At 43.2% G+C, this 25,728-nt stretch overlaps 1 protein-coding gene across 1 annotated transcript in view; it reads left to right on the top strand.

Moving 5' to 3' along the window:
• Positions 1-21,178, top strand: part of PKIB (cAMP-dependent protein kinase inhibitor beta) — a 38,901-nt gene extending 17,723 nt beyond the window's left edge. Inside the window, exons 2-3 of the mRNA XM_028723295.2 lie at positions 18,212-18,389; positions 19,331-21,178. Coding sequence (XP_028579128.2) covers positions 18,242-18,389; positions 19,331-19,416 — 234 coding nt within the window. The 5' untranslated portion in view covers positions 18,212-18,241 and the 3' untranslated portion in view covers positions 19,417-21,178. The remainder of the gene's footprint in view (positions 1-18,211; positions 18,390-19,330) is intronic.
• The last annotated feature ends 4,550 nt before the right edge of the window (positions 21,179-25,728 follow it).

Raw genomic sequence — 25,728 nt, 5'->3', positions numbered from 1 at the left:
TTATAATTACATACCGGGTAATTCACCTTTTAATTGACATTCTTGAATCTACCTTTATGTGACTTTTTAAATTCCCTCTTTGTTTTTGATAGTATTTTGAACAAAAATGCATGTTAAGTAATTGCTACTTTTAAGCTTTTCAGGAGGAAAACAGGGAAGGAAGCTCAGCGAATGCTTCATATTGTGATTAAGCGTCAGCTTTGTGGGAAATAATGCAGATGCACTGTGTTTAAATATCCATAGGAAGGAAAAAAACTCATTCTGTTGTCGTATGCTTCTTTTCTGTGGGCTAGGTCTCCTTCACTTCCTTTGCAGTGCAGAGACTTTTTAATAAAGTCGCATTCAGGAAGGTTTTCTGAAGATAACTTTGCTTTGTGCTCTGACATCTTTGGGTAAGGAAAAGGGTTTGACAACAGGCTGCTTATATAATAGAAAAGACGTAAAGCAAAAGGTCATGCTTGATGGGGGCTCCGGAAGCATCCTGTGATGGACATCTTGTAGACTTGATTTGTCAGGACCTCGCTACAATTGCTGCTGTGCTCAAATCCTACAAATACAGCTTGTAAGCTGGGGGCTAGTATGACAGTTTGTCGGGGCAGGAATGATAAAGTTTTGTTCTCTATGGAAATTATTGGAAATTATTATGCAGTTAAAGGTTGGGGTTATTGTGCAGATTGAAATGTCTGGGTACTCTGGGGAAGAACCAGTGTCCTAACATCTGAATATCCATATAGGTTTATGCAATAATGGGTAGGGACCCTCCAAATGTTGCTGGACTGCAACCCCCATCAGCCGCAGCCTACTTGTCCAGTGGTCAAGGATGATGGGAGTTGTAGTCCATCAGCATCTGGAAGGCCACAGGTTCCCCACTCCTGCTGTAAGCAATAAATAATGGCTTAGCATTGGCAGCATGTACTACTGGTCTGAAGCACTGAGCCTCTTGGGCTTGCTGATCAGAAGGTCGGCGGTTTGAATCCCCACGACGGGGTGAGCTCCTGTTGCTTGGTCCCAGCTCCTGCCAGCCTAGCAGTTCAAAAGCACGCCCAAAAGTGCAAGTAGACAAATAGGTACCGCTCCGGTGGGAAGGTAAATGGCGTTTCCATGCGGTGCTCTGGTTTCACCAGAAGCGGCTTAGTTATGCTGGCCACGTGACCCGGAAAAACTGTCTGCGGACAGATACCGGCTCCCTCGGCCTGTAAAGCGAGATGAGCGCCGCAACCCCAGAGTCATCTGCGACTGAACTTAACTGTCAGGGGTCCTTTACCTTTTTTTTTTTTTTTACTAGTGTACTGCTTATTTGATCACTCCCACTTCGCTCCACTCTGCCTGGAGCCAAGAAAAAGTGAGCCAAGAATAAACCATGGTTTCCTCATAACTTGAGAGAAACAAAGAAACCAGGCAGGGAGACAAACAAACCAGTTCTAGGCCATGTTTGAAATTACTCAGGCACATTTTGCTCCTGTCGTGGGTCCAGTTGCAACTACATGGGGATTTCTGGGCACTGGGTTGGCGGCCACAATTTAAAAACCTCTGCCATAGTCCATAATTAATACACTCTCCATTTCCACTGTGTGTGTTTCTCTTTCTTGCACACTGGGACAAGTGAATTGTTGTAAGAGCAAGCTACAGTCAAGCAATGTAGTTGAGATCATAGAATTGTAGAATTGCAGCATTGGAAGGGATTCCGAGGCTCATCTAGTCCACCTGCCAAATAGGTGTTCTGTTGCGTGTGGACCTGCACATGGTGTTAACAATTGTGTGGGTTGTTTCCATCTTCTATTTTACTTGCTAATCTTCTAACATACTAATATACTTGTTGATCTCCATAAGCCTGGAAGGAGGGGTACCTCCAACACAAAATGTGTGTGTGTGTGTGTGTGTGTGTGTACATACACACACACACACGTACATATTTGAGTATACTGTGACCCCCCATACAGACTATTCCATGTGCCTTTCAAATGGTAGTGTGACTCCAGTGCACATGCACGTCCTCTTCCACGCTTCATTCCATGTTTTTGTGTAATATGGATAAATGTGTGCAAACACATGAGTAGCTCGCAGGAGCTATTTGATATCTGACAGAACGTGGCGTATTGAATAAGCAGCCTTCTGTGTTGCATTTGTTAGCGGCACAATGTATTCATAGTGTCAACCTTCTGAAATTCTTTCCAAGCCTTGCTATTGAGTCATTTGCCTCTGTCCCACATTTCTCTATCAAGACTGATTCTTTGTGTGATTCTTCAGACCCCCCCCCCCAAAAAAATCTATTCACGTTTAATTTCCCTATTGAGTGAGATCATGTTCTTAAGTTACAATGGAATGACTATGCACGTTTGTGGGCTTATTTAGAGATAATGTAGATTCATGCTGAAATATGCCATAAACTGGATATTGGTACTATCACTATCTGTTAGCCCATTCAAGTGCTGACGTGGATGATTTGTACTAATGTTTGCACAGTTGATCTGAAATGGTGGGAGAGCCATTACACGCCTTATTTGCTGTGAGTAAACAGCAATCCAAGCTCAATACAGTGGCAGGAATGTTCTTGTCACCCGTTTGTCTAATGTAGGTGTTACTTGAACTTGCTTGTTCTTGGGAAGTCATGTGATTCTCTACCCGCATTCTGAAATGACACCATTCCAAAAAGGATTGTTATCATGTGCCTTTTTGTCTTAATGAGATGGGGGGGGGGGTGATCTAGCAGGTCTCTGTGCAGAGCTCAGTTTACTGAATTATTCCCAAAGAGGTATTATGCTGCTGACAGAAGAGTATTCTTCAAAGAAATGCCAAATGTATAAACAAGCCTGTTTTTGGGGGTATAGGTGTGTGTCCCATTGCAGCAGAAAGAATTGGGAAATTCAGCAAAATGATACCTTGCAGGGGGTACCACCACCAGTAGCAGCAGCAGCCTGGAAATAGCTTTGAAATGTTATTGAGACATCAAGGAGGATGTTTCAGGAGGGAGAAGGCGGGGAATGACATATATATATTTATTCTGTCCTACAAGGGCTGTGCGAGGGACGCGGGTGGCGCTGTGGGTAAAAGCCTCAGCGCCTAGGGCTTGCCGATCGAAAGGTCGGCGGTTCGAATCCCCGCAGCGGGGTGCGCTCCCGTCGTTCGGTCCCAGCGCCTGCCAACCTAGCAGTTCGAAAGCACCTCCGGGTGCAAGTAGATTAATAAGGACCGCTTACTAGCAGGAAGGTAAACGGCGTTTCCGTGTGCGACTCTGGCTCGCCAGAGCAGCGATGTCACGCTGGCCATGTGACCCGGAAGTGTCTCCGGACAGCGCTGGCCCCCGGCCTCTTGAGTGAGATGGGCGCACAACCCTAGAGTCTGTCAAGACTGGCCCATACGGGCGGGGGTACCTTTACCTTTTTACAGGGGGGGTGCTGTGTTTTCTAGATAATTCAGAAACTTCAACTGGTCCAAAATCCAGTAGCCAGATTACTGGCTGGGATTCCATTTAGATCTCACATAGCCCCCATTTTAAAACAGCTGCCCTGATCCCCAGTTTGGTTCCAGACCCAATTCAAGGTGGTCACATTAGGGTTTAAAGACCTAAATGACTAAGGCCCCAAATACCTGAAAGACTACTTGCTTCCCTGCATACCTCTTTGGATGTTAGGATCAGTGGAGATCTCTTGGTTTCACCATCCTCAGAAGCTCCTGGAACAGCAACTTGATAGAGGGCATTCTTTGTGGCAACCCCTAAGTTGTAGAACTCCCTCCCCACAGAGGTGCATCTTACACCTCTTTACCTTGGGTGTTGATAGATGCCTGCAATGTATCTTTTCAGGACCTCCCCCCACCCCGCTTACTTCTGTGATCATAAGTTGTTTTAAACTGATTTTCACATTGTGTTTTAATAGTCGTAAGCCACCTTGCAACGGATAGTAATAGTAATAATAATAATTAATGGTAACAATGATGGGAGATGTGTCCAGAACATGAGGGCAGCCACTGTTTTCCCCTCCAGCTTTAAAGACTTTGGGATGCAAGGATGCCCGAAGGAGCGAAGTGCCCTAAATTCAACTGCCCCAGATTGGTGTTACTAAACATATCACACTTTAGTTTTTGGAGTGCATCAATAATACATTATACAGAAAGTAAACACGCTGCTAGGCAGGGCCCCTCTCGCCTTATTTGATGTAGAGCCAAGTATTGTCATCTCTCTTGATCTATTTCTTACCCTTCCTAATGAGCAAGCTGACATTACAAGCTCATAAATATCTCTCTCCCAGAGCACACATTTCTTTTTGTTGCCTGAATCTCTCAGAAAGCAGTACCTTCTTCTTTGCCACCTAGTCACACTTTTTTCTTTGCTTTCTTTCTTGTATATAATACCAAGTAGTATTATAGTCTACACTCACTAGTTAAAGCGATGTGGGTATATTTATATTGTTCCTTGCAATATCTAACTTGATGGATGGGGCAAGCACTATATTGCCAGATTTCAATTTTAATCTCTACACCCTGGATGCCAGGCATTCTGTCTCTTACTAAATTTGCATAGGGCCTGGCAAAGATTATTGCTTGATAGGCTTTCTCCTGTTGGCAGGTAGCATGTTTCTAGGCAGTGCTTTTTGGGGGGGGGGGGTGGACACAGAGGTACGTATACCCCTGAACACTTTGTGAATCTTTGTACTTTTGTCCATTTATGGTGATTTTCTTGAGTCAAAATGAGAGCACCCCTAAACATTTATTTTTTTTAGAAAAAAGCACTGTTTCTAGGTAATAAGAAAGTTATTTCACCAGGGCAGCTGTTTCTAAAAAGCAGCTCTCAAAGGATAGCATATTTCTCACCCATAATTCGATTTATAATTTTACTATCCATTTCGGTAGAAATGCACTTCGAAAAAAGACCTACACATAAATGTAAATTATTCCATCACATGTGTTAAATAATGTGACCTGCAGAACTGATTCTTACTATAATAAATGTCACAATTTGTACATTTTAAAATGCAACACACATTAGTTGATTCAAATTCATCCCCTCTACTTAATACAGTAACAGAACAATCCTACATAGGTTTTCTCAGAAATAAGTCTCATTGAACTCAATGGAACTTTACCCCCAGGCAGGATTCCAGTCAAAGTTAATTTCAGTGAACCAGTTATTGGCTAGGACTTGTTTAACAACTGCAGGGCAATAAATCTTCTGACATTTATTCTTTTTTTTTGTACTGTCAGTAGATGAAACAAGCTCAACTTTGTCCTTTGATTTCTTGCAAATGACTCCATATTACAATTACATAGCAGTTGTGTCCATCAGCTCTTCTTGACTTCTGGTGTGCATTGTTCTTTCTGTGGGTGAAAGTTGATTATATAGTTCTAGCTGATGCTTTTGTAGTGCAGTTTCTGCTTTTTTTATGATGTGATTTCATTCTCTTTAGGCAAGCAGCCTATTGTTCTCCTTTGGAAGCTTGTTAATGTTATCTTTTGGCTGACATGTTTTTAAATTGTATCACAGGCAACAACCGATTTATGCACGCTCAATTGATGTGCAACCACACACACGTGCATCGCAGTGACCCGGAAGTGGCTGGAAAAGGGGGGTGGGGTGGAGCAGGCTTATACATGCTTCGTCACTGTGTGCAGTGACCCAAAATGCAGCCCCATCACCAGTCAGGGGATTGCCTGTATTATGTCTTATTTTTGTTAGCCATCCTGAGAGGTCTTTCCAATGGAATCCGGGGTTAATCTCTCAGTGGAAAAGAACAATACTGATGTGTGTGGAATATAGTTTTCCACCACCACAAATAAATGATGAAGAAGAGCCTTAATTGGGTTTCCTGAGATTAAAGGAGGTATTCACTTGTTAGTTTTGACAAATTTTTCTTCTCTTTGATCCAATAAATTGTGAGGTGCTCTTTTTCTCCATTCATCTCAAAGTTATTTATTCAGCAGATAATACAGATGACATAAGCTGCCAATTATATTCAGTAGAACGGGAAAATATACTAACCCTACGCAAGCAAAAGCACTTACATGGTTGGTTGGTTGGTTGGTTGGTTGGTTGGTTGTCTGTGTGTAGTGTGAACGTTGGGAAGATTCCTCCATAAATACCAGTGGATGGGGCTAGTTTGCATAGCCCCACTCAAGTGTTGTGGTTTCATCTGTGTAGATCTTGTCTTGAACAAATGTTGGCAGTAATCAAGGTTTTGTTCAATTTGACTGTGCCAGAATCACCTGCAGCCTGTCTCATTCAGCCCATACTAATTTTGACACCGGAGCCATTGTTTCGGGAATATAGTAAGTGGCAGGCTTTAACAAATGTTGGTGGTTTGTTAGGAGAATTGTTGGGCCAGTCACCAGCCCTCAGACCACATGGATGCTGTGACGAAAAAGAAAAGCCCATGTATGGGACTCTGAGCTTCTTGGAGAAGAGTAAGCTACATCTACCGTCATTTGACTGAGCTTTCAGTATCAGCAAGCGTGGCTACAAGTTGATGGAAGTTCGCTTCTCATGATGTTGAATGAGAGGGCAAACAACCCAAATGCCATGTTCACTTTTGTAGGCAGTCCTGAACTGTGATGGATACAGAAGATAGGTTGCCTGGCTGGGTAGCGTCTATAGAGTTGACCTTGTAGATTTCTATAGCGTATATTCTGATGTGAAGCAGGTGGTGTTTGTTTATATTCAAGATGGGCTTGATAAAGGGATTTTTTAAGTTTAATTACGCCAGCATTGGAACAGCACATCAGCGCTGGGCATTGGGATTGGAAATGATTTATTACCTTTTGATTCACAGGGGACTAGAGATGCTAAATGTGGTAGTTCACAAATGCAATGGAATGCTGAGCAAGTAACTGTGCAGGTGTGGTTATTTGCAAAGGTCTTCCATTTTTGAGACAGAGGCACTCGGGGAAAGTATATTTATGAGGTTTGAGCTTCTAAAGGAGACAGAGCCCCACAACTGCGACCTAATTTGCTGACGTATTACTCGGTTGTGTCAGAATGTGCTGAGCGATAAGTATCCTGAAGTCATGGTCCTGAGCGATAAGTATCCTGAAATTGGCACTAAAGGAGAACAAGGAAAACATGAACTGATGATTTAATGTTCCCTCAAGTCAACAAAGAGGCTTGAAGGAGGAGACCTTGGATTTATATCCCCGAAATGAGGGCATATTGGCAGTCCAACAGAAACTTTGATGTTTTTACCAATGGAGACTACAGGCCGAAACATGATGGGTATTTCATTTGCCACTGGGAAATATTATGTTGAAAAAATATTGTCAATTTTCAGACGCAATTTTATCAGCACCAAATCAGAGATTTATCAGAAGGAAATCTCTTCTTTTCACCTCTCCTGCTTTTTTCCTTCCTTTCTTCTTTGCACTCATTCCCATGCCTCATCTTCTCTCCTGTTCTGCAGTCCCCTTTGCATACAAGCCCCCCAGGACAACCCATTACTCTATCTATAAGGTAAACAGAATCTGAAGAGTAAGCTTGTTCAGTTAGAGACTATTAAATTCAGTTGGCGGATGCTATACACATATGTTTGCTTGTTAATGAAATATCTGTTCTACACTGCTGCATGGAATCCGGAACTTCTTATAGAAGATAACCCATGCTACCAGGAGTGAAATACACTGGGTGAAGTTACTATGAAATGTATGAGGGCTCTGCATCCTTTATCTCTGATGAGGCAGCTGAAGAATGGGAGACATTTGAGTACAGCGAGAAGGGAGTAACACCAGTGGCGTAGCGTGGGTTGTCAGCACCCGGGGCAAGGCAAGTTATTTGCGCCCCCTAACCTGTGGATTTGCCCTAACCCCAGATGTTGCAGCCGGTGCGGCCGGTCCCCCCTGCACCCCCCACGCTACGCCACTGAGTAACACTGACATATTCCCCTTCATGTCTCCCATTGCCTCTTCTTACTCCACCGCACTGCAAATGCTCCTTTTATCCACTTCCACCTGACTGCTCCCCAATTCTTCCTCCTCTCCAGCTTTCTTCCCTTCTGTCATCAGAGCCCTGAAACTGTCACACATTCGCATCTACCTTCCTACCTCTACCTTTTCTCTCCAAATGCCACATTTATTCCCCCCCCCAATTACACCTATCCCTTCCCCACTTCTTCCTTCCTCTCTCCTCCCCACATCACAAGCGGACTAAAACTGTTGCACACACTCGCTCTCCCCTTTGCCCCCCCAAATCATTTACTACAGACATGAGTCCCTATTCTTTCTTTCTGCCCCCTCCTTCCCCCGCCCCTGCCTCTAGAACCTGGGGAAGCAGCCAATGGGAACAGCACAATGATGGACTAGTGCAAATATTATATATCCCCTTACTTTGGAGCCATTGCATTTTACAGAAGACCCCTGATTGCTGCAAGTGTATGCATGCACACTTCTTCACTCCCTCTCCCTCCTCTTAAGATGTCGTTAAGTCTGATTGGTATCGAGTGTAGAATACAAGGTGATTTAAGAAGTTGCTATGGTAACTTCTCTTTTAAATGGGATGATGAAGTATGTTTGTGCTAGAAAAGCATCAAAACCAGTTTAGGGAATAATAACCAGCAAGCAAACAAGTCCTCCATTTCCCTTCCTGCCACTTTTAAGAAATTGCACTGTCTTTATTTAAAAGCCTTGTGATACATTTGCGACTCCAGTCTCTGAAGCAGATTGAAAGAGAAGTCTGTCGTCCTTGGCTCTTTCTCTCCCCCCCCCCAAAAAAAAAATCTGTACAGTGGTACCTTGGGTTACAGATGCTTCAAGTTACAGATGCTTCAGGTTACAGACTCCGCTAACCCAGAAATAGTACCTCAGGTTAAGAACTTTGCTTCAGGATGAGAACAGAAATCGTGCTCCGGGGGCGCAGTGGCAGTGGGAGGCCCCATTAGCTAAAGTGGTACCTCAGGTTAAGAACGGACCTCCAGAACAAATTAAGTTCTTAACCCGAGGTACCACAGTATTGTATTGACACTTGATAGCCTTAACACTCATGCCCTAACATCAGGATTAGTGGAAGGAGATGCCTTATAAAATGGTAGCAAAGGTTTGACACTGTGTGAGATAGTTGCCTTCTTTTTATGAGTAAAGCCAAGGCTGTGGCTAACTGTAGTAAAGGAAGATGTTTTATCCCAAGTCAGACCATGGCCCATTAGCCAGCTCTTGTACTGCTCTATTCCACTCTGGTCAGACCTCACCTGTTCTGGGCGTTGCTTACAATGTACGTTCCCAGCTAGCTGCCCCTTGAGGATAAAATATTTTTTAAAGTAAGAAAGAACAGAAAGGTAAGGTGGACCTGAGAATATGCTCACTAAATGTAAGAACCGAGGGTGCTGTTTTTAAGGGGAAGAGAGAAACTATTTTGACAGTGAGGGTAACACCAGCAAAGAGAATGGCCAAAGTCAGGATTATATCTTGGAATTGATTTTGGCATTTAAATCGCTGCACTGTGATAAAACTGACTCCTAAACTGGCGTCTCTGTCTATGGCGAAGACAGGGACTCAGGATAAATTATTAAAAAGTGAAGATGCAGTTGTTAGAAGCTGCAGTGACAGGTGAAGAAATCTTTCCTTTGGCTGAATGTTAATGGAAACCATATGCGTGCAAGGATTTTGCATAATGTATTTTTGAGAGCAAGCAGATTCCATGTGTGACGTAAAGCCTCAGAGTAGAGGGCAATAATCCAGCTTTTGATAATGCATCCCTATCTAATTTTGGTTTTCAGCTTTTTCTTTTTTCTTTTTGCCCTAAAGCAGGTATAGAAGTTCTTCTCTTGTGATTATAGCAGTGAAAGCTTCCACACTGGCTGAGCTGGTGGAAAGAGTCCAATGCTACTACCAGTGTTTTCAGAGGAGACATGGAACTGAGGGAGGAACAGATTGTGAAAAATCTCCTTGACCCTTTGGTTAGAAGCCTAATGTTATGAGAGTGGGGAAAAGCAGGAGTTCAAGCAAGTCTGGCTTAGTGAGAGGCTAGGGGCCCATGTGGCAGTCCAGTTCTGATGAACGCAGATCAGTGTTCAAAGAACCAGAGGCAGGTGACTAAGGCGAAGCGAGAGAAGTCTGTTCAGCAACTTCTTCCAAGAGTTATTTCCTTAGACTGGAGATACAGGGAGGGGAGAATGTAGAGAGCATAATCTATCAGTAAATCTCTGGGTGGTTTGCAGCAGGTGACTAAGGGTTTGACTCCCAGTTGCTTTAACAGTAGAGACCACCTTCACCTTCCCTTCAAGTTAGGCTGCAGAAACGAAGAAAGCTTGGAGAGGAAACCAAGAATGTATGTTTGCGTGGTAGAATAGCATGTCCAGTTATGGTTCTGAAAGCATATTCATGGGCTATGATGCCTGGTAGCACCTGGGCAGGTTGTGCAAGCTTTTGAGCACCAGAACAGAGAGCTGCACTGAGGAAGACTTTTTGTGAATATAAGGCTAATATTATCTGGGCCAAGAACCAAGCAGGGGTCTTAGAGTTAAACTCCACATACTAATTGAACAAATCAGTTCCTTGTCTGCTGGGCTTCTGAATTTCCCACTATGCAATAGAATGGTAAAGATGGCATAGACACGAACTGTCTCCTCCATCTCCATTTTTTCCGACTAGCTTTGGTTTTCCTGGTTCTTTCTGCATTTTGTATTTTAACTATACATGAAAAATAAATGAGGACTGTCTCCCAAACGGATCCAAGGATAGCTACTGGTGCAACGAAAGCTGCTCAAGAATATGCTAATTTATGAAAATAAATGAGGTTGCTTTGCTGACAGGCTGTGAGGCAATACTTGATTAAGGAAGTTATAGAAGTTGAGTTTTAGAAGCAGATAATTTGACAGCCTTAGCAATTAGAAAATAATAATAATAATAATAATAATAATAATAATAATAATAATAATAATAATTTATTTATATCCCGCCCGCCCCAGCCGAAGCCGGGCTCAGGGCGGCTAACAACAATAAAATAGTGCAACATTCTAAAAACATTTCATTATAAAAATTAATTAAAATCAAATTGATGGCAACCATAAGCTTAAGTTCTGTAAAGATTGCCAAAGGAGGGAGTCAGGCTGCACCCTGACCAAAGGCCTGGTGGAACAGCTCTGTCTTGCAGGCCCTGTGGAAAGATGTCAAATCCCGCAGGGCCCTAGTCTCTTGTGACAGAGCGTTCCACCAGATCGGATCCACAGCCGAAAAAGCCCTGGCTCTAGTTGAGGCCAGCCTAACCTCTCTGTGGCCTGGGACCCATTCATTCATTCTCCATTTTCAGAAGAGAAGCAAAACCTGTTCTTTGCCAGAATGCTAAGGTTGCCACTACGTCTTTGGCTGTTTTCATACTGCTGTTTGCTGTAGACCCAGTGCCTTTCCGTTCCCCCCCCTTTTTAGGTGGGGCAAATGGTCCAAAAAGGGGACACATTCTTATGTTCTTGGCAAAAAGGGTGTAGATTTGCCTGTAACTTATTTTTCTCAGCAGATGTCCTTCAAGATGCATGCTGCACAACTCCAATCTGTATATCAAAGCAGCAGTGTTGTATTACTGAAGGATTTACTGATTATGCAGATCTCCCTTCCCACTTTTCCTTCCTGCCGTTATTAAAGGAAATAAAACGCCATGTAATGAAAACCAACCCATCTAAGCACAGCTGCATATTAGTAATATGAGAAATCAGTTTGGAGCACTATGCAATGGACCTGACAGAAAAGGTGTTAAAAGGTCACAGGTATCTAGGTGGAAAAAGCAACAGCTTAATATCCAGACACTAAACAGTTACTGTACCATTTGTTACCACAGATAGAGTTGGGTCGGTTATGCTTCATACTAGCAAGCCACGGTTTAGCTAGTCATGAAATGGCATCGTGGTTTGTTTCTTCCCAAGAAGCCTTCGTCTTCTGTTTGTGGTTTGTTTGGAAGAAATGAACTTTGAGCCTAGGCTGTGTGCCAAACTTTTGCTTGTTTCCTTCCCTGTGTGGCCCAGTCAGGAACAGGTGCAAGCCACACACTCATGCACATCAAGCTGTTGTTGAAAAGAAAGTATAATGTTGTGTGCAAATTGGGTCATTTTTGTTTTATCAGTAAGCCTTGCAGCCAGCATTTTCTGGAAAGGAACGTACAAATAGGCTGGCAGGAAACCTGTACGCATAATTAAGAGGGCTCTTATCTGCATTGTAGAAAGTGAAGTTATAGGGAAGGAAAACAACACTGACAAGTTAATTTGAAAGAAATATAGGGACAATGCATGTGTAGCGATAGAGGTGCAATTCACTGCAAGTGCTAGGATATGATCTGAAGAGATAGCCAAGGATGAAATAAAGGTTGAGAATGGAGGTGAAAAGCAACACTATCATTTTAGCAGGAAGTAGGCAGGACTGCACTGGCCCTTTGCATCCAATCATACGGCCCTGCTAAATGCCTAACACAAACCTTGCACCAGCTGTAAACCCCTTTTAGAGGTAAGCAGCTGCCTGGGTCTGCCTTGTCTCTTGCGCACTGCACAGCTATAGTTTTCACTGGCTCCCCAGAATTATCCAGATGCCAGTATATGTGTGTGCGTGTGTTCTAGCTATCTGGAGATTTTTAAACTTCAATTACCAGGTTCTGGATAGACAACAGAGTCAGAATGAGCTTACTTTGAGGATGAGTTGCATTTCAAATCCAATTTTATGCTGAGTCACCCTTGTGCTAGTCAGATTTCTATTCGTAATTTCATTTAATTCATTAAAGCAGGAAAACATTATGGAGATGATGCTTGGAGATTTATATTAGAAGAGTACATAAAGTGTTAACATTATAGCTACCATGCATTAAAAAAAGAAAAAAGATGGCATTTAGTAGAGAGCTACGGACAGTGGCATCAGAAGCCAATAAGGGAATGAGGTCCACTCAGGGAAGGGCCCCATGAAGGCATCTCGCCCAAAGACCCTCCAGAGCTTAGAGGTCACACTGACTTCAACCAGCCTGTTATAAGATTTTTATTCCAGAGCCTGTGTGTGTGCTGCAGTGCCGATTAGTGAAATGGCTGCCTTGAAGCACTTCTCTGTTTCTTTTTCCACTAAGTAGAGAGAATTCTGCTAGCATCTTAGGACAGGGCTGAGGAACCTCAGACCAGGGCCCAAATGTGTGTGCCCCAGGAAAAGACCTTTTTAATGTTACACCAGCTAACTAGAGTGCACAGCTCTTTTCTTAGAAACCACTAGGGAAGGTAAGTGGGCCTATTTGTGTTTTAGTTATGTATTTTGTGATTACAGTTATATCTCACCTTTGCTCTAAGGAGCAAAAGGCGATGGATGTGGTTTTCCTTCTCCCCATTATATCCTGGCAACAACCCTGTGAAGGAAGGTGAGGTTAGGAGACAGTGGCTAGCCCAGTGTTTCTCAGACTTGTAGTCCAACAACAGCTGGAGATCCAACTCCCAACATCTCTGGCCACTGGTCCCGCTAGCTAGGGAAGATGGGAGTTGTAATCCAACAACAGCTGGAGATCCAAGTCTGAAAAACACTGGCCCAGCCTAAGGTGACCCAGTGAGCTTCATGACTGCGTGGGAACTAGAACCCCGGTCTCCCAGGTCTCATGGATTCATGGAAATGTAGAGTTAGAAGAGTCTTGGCTAAATGCAGGAATCCCAACTAAAGAATCACTGGCAGATGGCCATTCAGCAAAGGTGGGGCACGGTGTGAGTGTTCAAATACACTGTGTGTGTTCAAATACTTCCAATGAAGGATGACCCATCACCTTCTGAGGTAGCCTGTTCCAAACAGCTCTTGCCATCGAAAAATTCTTCCTAACTTTTAGTCTGAATCTCTTTTCTTGCAATTAGAATCCATTGGTCCGGGTCCTACCTGCCACAGCAGCAGGAAACAAGCTTGTTCCATCTTCCTCGTGACAGCTCTACATATCTTTTGAAGGGGTTTCCTTTGTCAATCAGCCTTCCCCAACTTGAAGCCCCCCAGTCATTAGAGGGAACCAGGCTAGGGACACTTGGCAGTTCAATACTAGCCACTATACCAGACTGTCTCTTCTGTTTATAAATAGGAGTAGATAACCTGCAGGTGCCAGTTATTTTTCTATATTTATTATGATCTATGGGATTTTAAATATATTACATTTATAAAACACTCATATACTGTGGTACCTCGGGTTCCATATGCTTCAGGTTACACACTCCGCTAACCCAGAAATATTACCTCAGGTTAAGAACTTTGCTTCAGGATGAGAACAGAAATCGTGCTCCAGCGGCGTGGCAGCAACGGGAGACCCCATTAGCTAAAGTGGTGCTTCAGGTTAAGAACAGTTTCAGGTTAAGAACAGACCTCCGGAACGAATTAAGTACTTAACCCGAGGTACCACTGTAAATTGTTCTTCTGCGATTTGATTGTGAATATATGCAAGAACGACCCTTTAAGCTATGCTGAGAACCCACCCCCCAAACCAGAAATCTGAACCGTTGCCTCAATCCAGAACTTAGCACATGCCAGCATTGTCTTATCTTTTAAGAGGACAGAATTTACGTCATCTTTGCAGCTGACTGAGAGTGTTTCAAAAGGGAGAATCTAAAAACAGCAAGTAGCAATGTGTTTTTTCTTCTCCTTTCAGCACCCTGTGTGGAGTGGAGGCAATTGAGCTTTATAACAATTCCCAAGGAACTGTTTCCTTTCCTGGGTGAGCTATTAAGTGTGCATTTGTATCCATCTCTCCCAGCAGCACTCTGCACTTGCGTGTATGAGCCTTGCATTCAGAGGGGAATAATAGGAGAGGGAAACAATGGACCACGTATGTCAGAACTTCCTCGTAACAGAGGGGGTGAGATGGGCACATACATTAAAATATTCCATGGACAAACTCTTCACTCCCATCCACTATGAACCATGTTTGAACCTGAGATAAACTACTGTGATGGTGCTTTGAGAGATCTGTGTTCTTTTTGTTACTTGCTTTAAGTGAATTCTGTGACTCATTTCCCACAATTAAGCTGGCAGTGAGGATAAGCTGCTGACATAGTCCAAATAAAGAATAAGCAATCTCACTCCCTTTCTTGTATCCCTGCTGGAAAACTTGTGCCACATCTGGGCGAACTGTGCTTGCATTTTTTTAATGCTTTAGTTAATAACCATCTTGGAATGAATCATTAGTGACAGTTGGAGCAAATACGGTAATATTGACATGTTTATCTTGATCAGGTTTCAGAAGTTTTATTTTACATATTCCCTTGAGGGATAAACACCAGACAGGCAAGACCTGCTCATTTTTAAGCTCACACTGGGTCTGATACTTGGCAAAAGAGAAATGTCTTTATGATGACTGGAAGCTTCCGGAAAGATGGATAACTTTTTCAGCTGGAAGTGAATTATTGAGTCATATTTTAATGGTTCAGAATATGGCAGTGAAAATCTTAGTTTTTGTTTTTTACTTGAAGGCTTGCTCTGATGTGTACCAAAGGTTTACAGTGCCAAAGACAATTAGAAAGCACTTATTTATACAGTGGTACCTTTGGTTAAGAACTTAAGGCACTGGACATAGTAAAAGATCCATCGCATCCTGGTCACTGTCTCTTCGAGCTCCTGCCGTCGGGACGGAGATACAGGACGATGAAGACAAGAACGAGCCGTCTTAAGAACAGCTTCTTCTCCAGAGCGATCTCGGCCCTGAATGGGAAGCCTGGACTTTGAAAGTCATCTAATCTTCCTTGCTGTATTATACTGTATTGTTTTAATTAGTGTTTTTATAGTTGTTTTGATTTTGTGTGGAGTGCCCTACCTGGGTGGATGGAGCAGCCAAGTAATTTCGTTGTCCCCGAGAGGGGGCAATGACAATAAAGATATTATTATTATTATTATATTATTATTAATTTGTTCCGGAGGTCTGTTCTTAACCTGAAACTGTTCTTAACCTGAGACACCACTTTAGCTAATGGGGCCTCCCACTGCCACCGCGCCGCCGGAGCACGATTTCTGTTCTCATCCTGAAGCAAAGTTGTTAATCCAAGGTACTATTTCTGGGTTAGCGGAGTCTGTAACCTGAAGCGTCTGTAACCCGAGGTACCACTGTATGTGAATTAATTGGTTGATGGCTTTAAAGCACAATCCTATACGTGTCTACTCAGAACTCAGTAGGACTTACTCCTAGGTTAAGTGGGTACAAGGTCAATAACTCTACTGACATGATTTTATAGACCGATTATGCTCAACATAACCCCCCCCCCCCATAACACTATGCAACAAAAACCACTGAATACCTATAGGTCTCATACATTTATCTGAACCAAATAAGATAAGAGTAAGAGCCCTGTAGCTGCCTACAGGATTGCAGCCAAAGTCTGTCGTATTTTGTACAAAAACCTGGGAGTAATCCTTGTTGAACACCGTGGGACTTGCACCTGAGTCAACATGCGTAGGGTTGCTCCAGAAGAGTGTGAACTAACCAGAGCTTGAATCAAGTTGCTTTCATGACTCGTGGCTTGTTTTCAGCTAGATGGAGTATTTTGTTGACATAGTTTTGAGTGCATGACCTCCACTGCCCTTACGAAGGCCAGATGACAAAAAATATCTTTTTATAGCTGTGGAGTTCTTGTTGTGACTAGAGCCAGTCCTGTGAAGTAATAGCCATGTGTGTGAAGGAATTCATACAGCACCACCTACTGCTCCATCTTCAAATCTAGGCGATTCCATATGCAGCTGAGCCCTGTCTTATGTCCTGGTGTGGTCCATGTATCCTAATGTGAGCCAAAGTTTATTTGGTCTGTACGGTTATTTCTCATTTTAAATGAGCCTCAAGCCCGGCTTTTCAACTCGATGCTCCCCCCTCCCCCAGTACAATATTATTTCATATTAGGGAATCGATCTTAAAGGGTGGCACTTGTTGTGGACTGGGGTGGTCAAAAAGGCCCATCAATGGAAACTCGGGGGGTGGGGGAGAGCACTAATCTGTATTTATCACCTTATCCTTCCTGGTCCTAACTCCTCTTATGATGGGTCTTCACATCTAATCTCCCTTTATGGCTGCATTATTCCTACTTCATGGGGTCAGATCTTCACAACTGCACTTCTGCGCCTGAGCAACCACATCACTGGTTCTGTTATGGGGAAGAGCACTTGGCAAGTTCCCAGCAGCCCCAGGAAAGGCTCTATAATTAATTGGGGGTGTTCTCCCTTGTAGTTCAGGGTGTTGAACATCTGTGGCTCATCACTGAACCACTGCCCATGCTGGTTGGGGCTGGTAGAAGCTAAAGAGCTGCAGGCCCATTCGTCCTGTCCCCACCCCCCGTCCCCCGCTGTAGTTACATGATAGCAAAGCAGTACTTCTTTCTAACTTCACAAATGTGCTTCCTGGATTGCAGAGAAAATACATGTTTTTAATGCTAATACAGTGGTACCTCAGGTTAAGTACTTAATTCGTTCTGGAGGTCCTTTCTTAACCTGAAACTGTTCTTAACCTGAAGCACCAGGTTAAGCACCAGGCTAATGGGGCCTCCTGCTGCTGCCGCTCCGCCGGAGCGCAATTTCTGTTCTCATCCTGAAGCAAAGTTCTTAACCTGAAGCACTATTTTTGGGTTAGCGGAGTCTGTAACCTGAAGCATATGTAACCTGAAGCGTATGTAACCCGAAGCGTATGTAACCCGAGGTACCACTGTATTTAAAAAGCTTTTCATATGTTTGTGCAACCAGATCACATTACCATAAAACCGTACTATGAATCCCATTTGTGTCTATTTTATTCAGTCGAAAGCCTGCAGCTCGCTCCCAGCCTGTGCCGTACATTTGAAACAAAAGTTTCCATTCATTCTTTCTTTTTCTATATCTTTCAGAATTGTTGGGAAGTTTTCTCTCTAACTTGCACAAAATCCTCCTCTGAGATAGGACAATAACACAGAAAGCTGGTCACCTTCTATTTGGCTGATCAAACTACCCGCAAAATACACAAAACAAAATTGCCTATTCAAAGTTGTGAAAGTCCACAGATGCTTTTCTTTGTACTAGTCATGAATGTGGAGAGTTTTCTATTATGCCTGCTCAGTACTGGTGGTTGAAGAACAAATGAGAAATGGAAAGAAAGGAAAAAGTGGATTCTGAGGGTAGAATTTCAGCATCGGTGTGCTGAACCCCTGACATTTACTAAGGAACAACTGGTTCTGTGCTCCCTTCAGCCAGCTGACATTTGGGTTTTCAAAAGGCGAGCTACCTTCCTCTGTCAACTAGCTGGATTACTTTGTTCTCTGACACTAGACTCTTGAAGCTGACAATCTTCTTTTTACTCTGTGTTTTTCAGTCAATGTTGCTATGAGGAAAGAAGTCAGAGATGACTGATGTGGAGCCTGTGGTCACAGATTTTGCAGCCTCTGGACGGGCCGGTCGCCGAAATGCCTTACCAGACATTCTGGGTTCTTCCGCTGGTGCTGGAACATCGGACCTACCACACAAATTAGCTGAGCTCTCAATGTCTGAAGGTAATGCAGACAAAACGATTGAGAACAAGATGTTACCCCTCATTGATGGCCAAGGGTTGTACTATTTCCTAGCTAGTGACTGCCAACTGTACGGGCCAACTGGTACATGCTTGGACTACTGCAATGTGCTCTACGTGGGGCTACCTTTGAAGGTGACCCAGAAACTACAACTAATCCAGAATGCAGCAGCTAGACTGGTGACTGGGAGTGGCCACAGGAACAATATAACACCAGTCCTAAAGGAGCTACACTGGTTCCCAGTACATTCCCAAGCACAATTCAAAGTGTTGGTGCTGACCTTTAAAGCCCTAAATGGCCTCAGCCCTGTGTACATGAAGGAGCATCTCCACCACTACCATTCAGCCCAGATACTGAAGTCCATCTCTGAGGGGCTTCTGGCAGTTTCCTCGCTGCAAAAAGCAAACTTACAGGGAACCAGGCAGAGGGTCTCCCATCAGATGTCAAGGAGATAAAGAGCTACACAACTTTTAGAAGACATCTGAAGGTGGTCCTGCATTGGGAAGGTTTTAATGTTTGATATTTTATTATGCTTTTACATTTGTTGGAAGCTGCCCAGAGTGGCTGGGACAACCCAGCCAGATGGGCAGGGTATAAATAATAATAAATTTATTTATTTTGGGTGCCAGAGGAACTCAAGAACTTCTGAAATGTATATCTTCACAACAAAAAAACAGCAGCAGAATGCTACCTTCCATGTAGTATGTAATATATACATGCTTTTTTCCTGCACCATGAAATTAGCATATCATCTCCATTATCCAAAGCTTTATTGTAGAACCTCCCAGATTCTCTGAATTCCGTATGGTCCAATATTAACATAATCCATTTTTAACTTGGAATTCTCTTCACCAAACCTCCTAACGATCAGAATGTTTTGACCAAACTGTTCAGGGTACATCTAACATGTTGTTTCTTTTTAGATGAAGGAGCTGCTGGCGGGGAAACGTCCTCTTCCAACACCACAACGGAAAATCAAGAAACGGAAGTGAAGAGCATGGATTCCTAATATTTGTGAAATGCTTGGTTTGTGGCGATCGCCAACAGATTCCACTCCCAGCGTATGCAAGACTCTGAAATACACAATACTTCAAACAGCTGGCAGACATGAATAAGGAGCTGTTGAAGGTTTTCAGTGGTGTTACTTAATCCATGAAATAACAAGTGATTTGTGTGCTATAGTCCACAGCCAATATCTGCAGAATGCATGTCAAGGTTTTAGATTTGTTTTCAGTCCTGTAACAAAATCAGCGCCAGCATATCCTCTCGGATACAGTGTAAATAATCAAATGCAACAACCACCCAAATACTTGCTGCTGTTAGGTTGATCTCTTGGGGGCTTTTCAGAGGATAAATCCAAAACATTTCTATTTGTGTTTAACGTGAAACATTCCTAACCCTGACTGAGAGCCGGAGGCGCACTGTACTAATGTAAAAGATGTAGGGTTCACTGTGCTGCAGCAACGGAGCTTGACCAAGGCTTTAAAAAAGAAAGTAGAAAATGAATCCTGGGAGATGGGAGCTTCAGAGTGGAGCAGGAGAGCTCAAGCTCCAGAAATAACAATACATTTCTAAAAGCTGTAAAATGGTAGGGCCCTGATGCAGGAAAGGCAGCCTTGCCAGGGTGCTTTTTGTTTTAAGAGGTCCCTAAGAACTCTCCTTGCAGCACTTCTGTAGCCCAGCCAAAAGGAGCACTATCTAAAAATGTAAACAAATGAATAACATGGGAGCGGCCTTAGACCAGACCAGATTGTTTGCCCATCTAACTCAGTTATTGTCTACATAGACGGGTAGCAGTGTTTATCAGTGTCTCGGGCAGAGATAGGGAGACAATAAATTGTACAACCCCACATTCACACAACGTTTCAGGAATGGGGAATGTTGGGCAGGCACCATGGGGACAATCTAGTAGGTGCCCATGGCTCTCATGCAAGCACAACAGCCATTGGCTGATGGGAGCTGTGTTCCACACAGCCGTCACCATGGCAATGGGCTGCTCTGAGTACCACATTTTCCTGGCCAGAGAATACAGAGTGTTCAGAACATGGAAGTATCTCTGAATCGTACGAAAGGTCCCTGGATCCCTTGTAACAATGGCACAAGTGTTGTGCTACTATCTGGAAAGGCCCTCCTTTCTTCATATCTAAAGTAACCTTTTCTCTCTTCCCCCACCCCTATCATTTTTTAATTTCTCCAGAATCCGAGGCTATATTAAGCCGTTTATTTTTGACATAGTAGGCTGTCTAATCTTTGGAGGAAATGGAATGCCACCTGTCTATAACCCCAGGATACCCTTTTGAAGTTTGGACTCTAGAGACGTCCTGGTATACAGAGGAAAATGAAAAACACTCTTTCCTCACTCCTTCAAAATGTCACAAGGCACTGAGATCACTTAGGATTTTAAAATCCTTTTGAGAGTATTCTGCGCTGCCCTTTCTCAAATCTGACTTATCCAGTGATCTCAACCTTCTGTGTATCCATAAATTTCTAAAGTGAACTAGTGTCATTTGTAATTGATTTAAACTTTTATTTCATTTCAGCATGAAAAATGAAATTGGTTATCTCTTCTTTTGGTCTTTGTTTGTCTTTTGTCACTCGTGTCTTCACAAGACCCAGGGACACAAACTTTTCACTTGAGTTAGGATGTGGGTTTATTGGCTCATAACTGATCCTGTTAAAATCAACATTCAAAGCATTTTCTTTCAATATATATTTTGCCTGTACCAAAGGATTGATTCACGTTTTATAATAAAGGTTGTATTTAAAATAAACTGCATATGTTATTTGTACAGCAATTCAAGAGCACACTTGTATGAATTATTGCACCCATAGCAGTATATTTTTGGATGGGGTACCATCCAACTTTGTTATTTGCTCTAGCATCAGAAGTTGTTGTTGTTGGCATCCATCTGTCTTGGGAGACAACGGAAGAGTGTACCTTTGGGGTAAAGTCAAACCATTGGAGAGTTACAGCAACTGCTGTGGCTGTAGAGACCAATACGGGAGAGACATGTTTTATTGCAGGTGGGGCAGATGAAGGCATCCAGTTCCGCTGTTACAGATGTTTCTTCTCTCTGCATTCCTTCCAGCAGTCATTCCTCCTCTGGTCACTGCTGTGGATACACAACCTGACTATCTGTCTCCAGGCACTGCCAAAGATGCCTTGGGTAATGAGTTGCAAAATGTAGTGGGTTGTACAGTTTTGCCAATAATTGTCATCATTACCACATGCCAGGCATCAGCATCATACAGAACTATCATGTAATACAGAAATTAGAAACAGGCAAGATGATCACGATCCTTCCTTGCCAAGAATTGACCCAAGCGGAAGTTTGGCTATCAGCTAGAAAAAATAATGTATACATCAGATACCTAGCAATTGCTTGTTGTTATAGGCCTTGCAAGTGACAAGTCAGCAAAGCAGAATTTTCTCACTTGTTAGGAACACAGGAAATGGCCTGAGGATCAGTCAGATCATTGGTTCATCTACTGTAGCTCAGTATTCTTCAGGGAGGCCTATGGCATCATTTGACTGCAGCCAGGCTGGGTTCTGCTAGCCAGTCTCTTGATAAGAAGATTGCGTGCAGCTCCAGCATACCTTGGTCTCTGCTGCAAACAACATTATGGGATAGGGAAATGGGTTTCTCCTCCCCTCTATTTCACACCACAGATGCTGCATTCATCCTTCTATGCTCCACGACAAGCCTGTAGCAATTTGTACCAAATGTTGTGGCCTGCCTCTGGGCAGGATTCAGCTGAGTTGTGTGCATGGGAAAAGGCCTGCTTGCACAATGAGACTTTCTCCCCCTCTTCCCTCCTGTGTGCCCCCCAAGTCTATTCTGGAGGGTTGAGGGGTAAACCAGAACAAGTTTAGGAGAAACTCAGGGAATAGAGGAAGGGAAAGTCTCATTGTGCAAGCGAACCTCATTCCATGTGCACATACCCCACTTGGTACTACACTGTGTTCCACCCAGTGCTGGATTGACGTATAAGCTAAACAAGCTATAGCTTAGGGCCCCACTCTCTTGGGGGCCCCCCAAAAAAATTAAAGAAAAAAACCGGATGTACATTTCCAAAATATAAGATAAAAATAAAATAAAACAAAACATACAGCAATAGTGTTTTGTGTTGTGTAGGCTCCTATTTGTTATGTACAAATGGCTTTAGATACCTATTAGGTCCATAAATTACCATATAGCATATATTCAACACAAACAACAGCGGCAATTTGTTGTTGACAAAGGACAGCTGGACGTATAAAAGGCCCCATTACCTTCAGTAGCTTAGGGCCTCAGCAAACCTAAACCCAGCCCTGGTTCCACCCCACTGAGTCCCACATTTGGGGGATGGGGTAATTGAAATATTCGATAGTGGTAGATACTACAGTATTCTGAAAATGCTTTCCTACAGGTAAAGGTAAATGCTTTCCTACAATTCACTCAGAAAGGTCACATTTCCTCATCACATGCAAGTCAATCATGTCCTGAATGTCAGTGATTCTGCATCTATTTTCCAAAGCTAAATGTGATGAACTGGAGTGCATATTACCTTAATGTTGTAAAATATGAAAACCATTGTGCAAAGTCTTGTGCTTGTTTCCACAGTTCTTTACAAGCTGTAAAGTTCCAAGATAAGGTGAAGGGGCCGCAAAGAACAGACAAAGTTGGTATTGCTTGCTGCAAGCAGTAGATGGCACTCTGCACCCATTTGAAGTGAAGCATGCTACCATTTAATGTCCTGCAGCCTAAGCTGTTTCAGGCCTTCAGCTCAATAAGGCTTGTGTTAGCTGAACTTTTGAGGAACAGAACCTGTCTTGGACATGGATTTTCCTCTCTGCACAGTGCTTCCGAACACACAGAAACTCCTATGCAAACTGCATTATGGTTTGATGATAAAGTCGTAGACTAGCAATGCACTTCACACTATTGAGCTGTGGCTAACACATGCTACACAGCTAGAATATATTATTTATTAATACATTTTTATGACACCTCCCACACTGGTCTCAAGGGAGTGTACAAAAGTTTTAAAATAACATAACATTACAACTGCAATGCAGTTTAAAACACAGCTCATAACAGCAAGAGTAAAGGAAAAGCAATTATAACAATGTAACAGCAAAGGCTGGGGGGATACAAGTAATGTTTTTAGAAGACACTTAAACATCAAGGGTTGTCTGAGCTGGGAGAGAAGGTGATCTCAAGAGAAAGGGAGTCACCACATACCATCTCATGCCAGGACACTCTGGGAAGAAGAGGGTATGAGAAAAACTGGATTGAGGGAGCAAAAAGTGTGGGAAGGCAGTGATTTGGAGAAAAACATCATAAGGGCAGTGGAAAATTGCTGGCGGCACAAGAAGCTTACTATCCACATTAAATGGCAGTATGGATGAGCCAAATAGTAATCTAGCCTTCTGAGTCCTTGGAATTTCACCGGGTCCATGGAATTTCACTGTCAGATAGCTGTGTACACAGGATTTGATCATTTCTAAAGAGTTTAGGAGACCTTATCACAGCGGAAAGATTAAGGCAGATTCCTGCAACTATTTGTCTCTTGAGAAATTTCCATGATGGCCCTGGTTCTATCAAAAAGGATGCTTTCAAATGGTGGACGTGCTTAGATAGTAAGGAGTTACAGAGCCATGCCCCTTTTTGAGCATTCAATGGGTGGGGGAGAAATGAAACCAAGCCCAAAGTTGGCCACCTAACCGTAAGGTCATAGGAGTGCAGTGAGCTCCTCCTGGGATTGCGTGCTTGCCCCCCAACATTTCTCTGATGAAAATAGAGACGTCCTAAGGAAAAGTGGGACATTCCTGGATCGGATCAGAAACCTTCTGTAAATCTGAGACTGTCCTTGGAAAATAGGGACACTTGGAGGGTCTGTTGCATGTCTGTGCGGGAGGAGGGGCTTAGTTATTTATTTTTAAATACTTTTACATTGCCTTCCATTAAAAATAAATCTCCAGGCAATTCACAATAAAACAGTAAAAATATAGTAAAAGCAACAAATACCGCAGCAACAGGATCCCAGTAAATTCAGCACCCCACACCACAGCATTAACTAGCTTAAAATGGATCAAGTAACTCTGGGGCAGCTGTTCCTGCATAGCAAAAGTGTCGCTCCAGTTCTCTTGATTTCCTTTGGTGATTGGAAGAAGAGGCCATTGGGTTTGTTATCCCTGAATGCCATGTTCGTATGTGCAAGGTATGACAATGGTGGGAAGCATATACCGTATACTGCCACAGTGGCTATCTACCTAGCAGTTTAGGAAGCTGCTTTATCCTGAGTCAGGCCATTAATCCATCCAGCTCAGTATAGTGACTTGCAGTGGCTTTCTAGGATTGCAGACGAGAGACAGTTCTACTGGGAGATGCCGGGGATAAAATCTGGGAACTTGTGCATGCAAAGGAGATGCTCTGCCACTGAGCTAGGACCTTCCCCAAAATTATTGCTAAGAACACAGGAAACTGCCTTATGGTCCATCTAACTCAATATTGTCAGCAGTCTTCCAGGGTTTCAGGTGAGGTTCTCACCTAACCCTTCCTTGGAGATGCTAAAAGCTGACACCTTTCGAATGCATGTGCTCTATCAATGAAGTACAGAGTTATTGCATGTTTTCTTGGTGACCCATACTTCTGCACGTAAGGGCGGGGGGAAGCAGTCAGTGTCAAGTCACAGATCTTTGGGCCTGTCTCTATTCAGAGTCAGAAAAAAATATTTTGTGTGCACTGCGTTAAGTGACATTGTTGTAACAATATTTTATACTATATCTCACTTCTTAAATACCCTCCATTTTCCTTGGGGAAACAATGTCGCCTTAGTCAGTGTATATTACCCCACCTATTGATATATTTAATTCCTTTTTAGCATGGGTTGGGGGAGAGGAGGGGTGGGCAGATATGCTAATTCTATCTTTCATACTTTCCTCTTTTTAGGGAACAAGGGGTTAATCCCTGGTTTTCTTTGCAAGACAAATAACAGCCCAGTGTCTTTTTAAAATCTTCACCAGCATATAGAGTTTCAGTGGAAACTAATCTGAATGTCTTATTGTGTGGCTCTCCCTTTTGAGGCCGCCACCTCCCTATGCCAAGTTTTCAAACACAACTTAAAAGACCCTCAGACATTTTTACATTCCCCTCACTCACAGAAGAGCCTCTTCTTCTCCCTCCCCTGATTTCCAATCTGAATAGGATGGCTGGTCCAACCAGCTCTGTTGACCCAGTGGCCTGATCCAATCATCTAACAGACTGGAAACCTTCCTCCCCCCCCCCTTTACTCTGCCTCAAAGGAGCAATGAGGAGGCCTGGGTGGAGCCTCCAAT

Source organism: Podarcis muralis, chromosome 3 (assembly GCF_964188315.1).
Source record: "Podarcis muralis chromosome 3, rPodMur119.hap1.1, whole genome shotgun sequence".
Classification (NCBI taxonomy): domain Eukaryota; kingdom Metazoa; phylum Chordata; class Lepidosauria; order Squamata; family Lacertidae; genus Podarcis; species Podarcis muralis.
Note: the sequence above shows the minus strand (reverse complement) of the source record. Positions and strands in the feature narration are given on the sequence as shown.